Raw genomic sequence first — 2,224 nt, 5'->3', positions numbered from 1 at the left:
CGCCACGCCGGCGCCGGCTCCGCGAAGCCCAGCTCCACCCGCCGAGCCGTGGCTGCCGCCATTGGGGCGAGCGCGGGCCGCTGGGCCGGAAGCGGAACTCGCCCAGACCGGAAGCCGGAAGTCTGGCACCGCTCGCAAGGCGGAAGTGAGGCAGGACCGGAAGCGAAGGTGGGCCTCCCTTCGGAAGGCGCTAGTCGTGTTGGGGTACCGAAGTGTACCTGAGTATGGGGCGTGCTTTTTCATGAGTTCAGCTGTGATGCAGCAGGACTTTTTGGTCACCCAGTGGGCCCTACAGCCATGCCCGGTGGTGGGACGAGGCCTTCAAGGAGTAGTATTAATAAGCCCGGGCGCTCAGCTGTGGAGGAAAGTAGGTTAGGTAACCACGTGGGAAACTCATCCTCTCGCAGAAGGATCTAGCCAGTTCCCTGAGAAGCCCTGGAATACCGTATATAATAAATATTTTCAGCGGAGGAAGGCATGGACAATCCAAATTAAGTGATTTTGTTTAAAATTTATGTTGCTGTTAATTCTTATATGATGCACTTCAGCAGCACAATGTTTTTAAAGCATCAGGTTCATAGTCTTTCAGAACTGGGATCTAAGAAACACAGGCAACTCGATTTTAATCAGAGTTGTCAGATCAAGCTGGGCGGGCAGCGACCAAAGGAGGGCAGATTTAAAAGGGCCGCTGAACAGGCTTTATTGAGTTATCACTCCCCGGGGGAACTCGATCAGACCCACAGAGAGGACAGGAGAAGGGTCTGAGGAGAAACTGCTTGGAAGCTCGACTGGACTGGACTTTTATGGGGCTTGCAGCAGGAAGGGAAGGGCTCAGGACAGGAAAAGGTGTTCCTAGGGTCTCTTGCCCCCTTGGAGTTGGTCAGGGGAGTTGGCTGAACTCCAGGATTGGTGAGGGGGTCCTGCTGATTGACAGGCATTAGTCAGGAGATCTGGCTGATTGATAGGCATTTCCTCCTGCATCTGATTGATGTTCTTTTCCCAATGTGGGCTGCTTTGTTCTAAGTCGCCACCACCGACCTAACAGGAGTCAGTGGTCTTTTCTTGTGTCCTGGTCTAACAGCCCCCTCCCTTTCCCTCCCAACCCCTATTCAAACTCTGATTCTTGCCATCAAGTCAGAAAGGTTTCAGATGTGTCACTCAGAGTAATGGAAATGAGTTTATTGAAGGGATAGAAAAGGGGACACTCTCAAGGGAAAAAGTGGGTCCTTTCAGAGAGGAGAGGAACAGCTGCCTCTCCTGCAGTCCACAGTTTTTATTGAAGATCCCAGGGAAATTCCTAGAGAGTCCCACCCAGATCCACTTTTGATTGATAACAGGGTGACCTCGTACTTGTCTCCACTGCCATGACAACTGTAGGTCACCTTGGCCCATGCTGAATTATTCTAATTGGATTCTTAACCATACACTCTCACAAATTAAAAGGGTCTCTCCATTCAAATGGTCTCTCCATTCAAAGTAACTTGGAGTCCTCTTAATGTTTCCTGTCCTGGATTTCCTTGTAGATAACAGATTGTTTGCTGGAAAATGTGACATAGCCTGCCACTTAGGCCAGTCAGGGATGCAGGCAAATTGCTTTTTCGCAAAGAAAGCATGTGGGGGTCGGAATAGTGGGCTCATTTTATAGAATTATTCTCTTAATCTCGTATACCTGATACCACCAGTCACCGAGTTCTGCTTCCTCAAATGTTTAAATTTGAACAGAAGAGAAGCATGCAGAGGCAAGGGTAGAAAGCAAATTTTATTTAAAAAACAGTGACACAGACTTCTTCCAGGAGAGAGAAACAGGCCATAGCTGTTGTCCTGGTATCCCAAGAAATGGGAGCATCTTACCCCTTTTATACATCTTAGGTTTTCTTTGTTCTCCTGTCTTCTTCCCCCTTATCTCTCTCCTTCTTGCTTAGGAGATACCTGTGTGATGGCCAAAAGGTGAGAAGCGGGAGGAAGGGCCAAATAGAGTGATCCAGGCAGGTAACAGCCCAGGGGGCATTAATTAGCAGCTCCCTGTCTGCTCTGGGGGTGTTCATTAACAATCTGTGGTAGGGACAGTATAAGCAGGTAATCTTGATAATCCAAGGGCTCTGGAGGCATTACATTCCAACCCCCCAGGGGTGGTCTCCATTTTCGTGATCTGACCCAATTACCTATCTACACCGACTGCCTGTCTTTTTAATTTTTAATCTCCCTTCTAATAATAGGACTAATA

General features: G+C 48.9%; 1 protein-coding gene across 1 annotated transcript in view; it reads right to left on the bottom strand.

Annotated features, from left to right (window-relative positions):
* Pdcd2 (programmed cell death 2) overlaps positions 1-77 on the bottom strand; it is a 6,626-nt gene extending 6,549 nt beyond the window's left edge. The window contains 1 exon segment of the mRNA XM_015498576.2: positions 2-77. Within this exon segment, the coding sequence (XP_015354062.1) occupies positions 2-62 (61 nt within the window). The 5' untranslated portion in view covers positions 63-77.
* Between the last annotated feature and the right edge of the window lie 2,147 nt (positions 78-2,224).

Source organism: Marmota marmota, unplaced genomic scaffold (genome assembly GCF_001458135.2).
Source record: "Marmota marmota marmota unplaced genomic scaffold, marMar, whole genome shotgun sequence".
Classification (NCBI taxonomy): Eukaryota; Metazoa; Chordata; class Mammalia; order Rodentia; family Sciuridae; genus Marmota; species Marmota marmota.
This window is presented reverse-complemented; position numbering and strand designations above follow the sequence as displayed.